The following is a 1,198-nucleotide window of genomic DNA, read 5'->3' as shown; positions in this document are numbered from 1 at the left end:
CAGAGCGGCTCAGTTGGACTGGACCGGACCGGACCGAGGCGGTCTGCCCTCTGCCCTAGGCACCGCGGCCTCTGCACCGGTACTACACACAGTCCCCACACTCTCAGCTTCTCATCACCCAGCCCCTGTACCCTCAGTATCATCTCTAGCCCTGGTATCCCGGGCACGTGTTCCCCCGGCCCCCCCTGCACCGCAGGGCAGGTCCCAGGAAGGTGCTGCTCCGGTTCTACACACCCAGGGGCCACATCCATGCCAGCACTGGGGATGGACCCTGCCGAACCGTGTCCTCAGGTGTCCTGCGGGTGCCCTCCCCGGGCTGGGGGGGCGATGGGGGGGGCGGCGGGCAGCCCCCCCGACTCACCGACAGGATGCGGTCTCCCCTCCGCAGCTCCCCGCTGAGGTCAGCAGGGCCTCCAGCCAGGATGAAGGACACAAAGATCCCCTCACCATCTTCTCCCCCGACGATGTTGAAGCCCAGGCCAGTGGAACCTTTGTGAAGGATGATTTTCCGGGGCTCCCTGGAAAGGACAGACATGGGACAAGAGAGACACCAGGGTGAGGAGCAGCAGAGCTGGTGACAGGGTCAGCTGTGCCTGGGCTTGCCTGGACTCCAGCACGGCTGGAGTCACTCTGTGTGCGACCTGGCGTGACTCAAGCCCTTGGCACAGAGGAGGCTGATAAACCAGGAGAGGTGTGGGCAGTTGCACAAGTGACATGAGACAGAGCACAGATGAAGACACGGCATCCACCAGGAAATCACACACAGAAACATCACACTGAGAGGCAGCACCAGATGCCATGAACCTGGGCACTGAGGACAGTGCAGCCATGGCAGGAGGGGGATCAAGCCCCTCCACAGCCCTGCAGGACAGCATGAGTGCCTGCAGCCTCACACACCCCCATGCCACAGTCCCTGCACAGCTCAACAGAAGTCCTAAATTTTTTGATGATGACTTAATTCTTCACAGCTCAAACAATAGATAGGCAAAGGCAGAAAGACTGTCTAGCCTCACAAAAATCCCACATCCATTTTTGTCTGCGAAAAAAACCCCAAGTCTGATGGGAACAATGGCAGCCCCCAGCTCAAGTGCTGGATTAAAATATGAAGGAATAAATGGTGCCAGACAATTAGCACCGGCTGGTGATGATCATCAGCTAACACAGCCCTGGGGACCATCAGCACATCTGTGGTCACTGG

At 59.0% G+C, this 1,198-nt stretch overlaps 1 protein-coding gene across 1 annotated transcript in view; it reads right to left on the bottom strand.

Moving 5' to 3' along the window:
* Window positions 1-1,198, bottom strand: part of DLG3 (discs, large homolog 3 (Drosophila)) — a 48,881-nt gene that overhangs the window by 21,260 nt on the left and 26,423 nt on the right. The window contains exon 8 of the mRNA XM_009997174.1: window positions 362-518. Coding sequence (XP_009995476.1) covers window positions 362-518 — 157 coding nt within the window. The remainder of the gene's footprint in view (window positions 1-361; window positions 519-1,198) is intronic.

This window comes from Chaetura pelagica, unplaced genomic scaffold, assembly GCF_000747805.2.
Source record: "Chaetura pelagica isolate M959 unplaced genomic scaffold, ChaPel_1.0 scaffold344, whole genome shotgun sequence".
Taxonomy (NCBI): Eukaryota; Metazoa; Chordata; class Aves; order Apodiformes; family Apodidae; genus Chaetura; species Chaetura pelagica.
The sequence above is the reverse complement of the archived record's forward strand: the minus strand, read 5'-3'. Positions and strand labels throughout refer to the sequence as shown.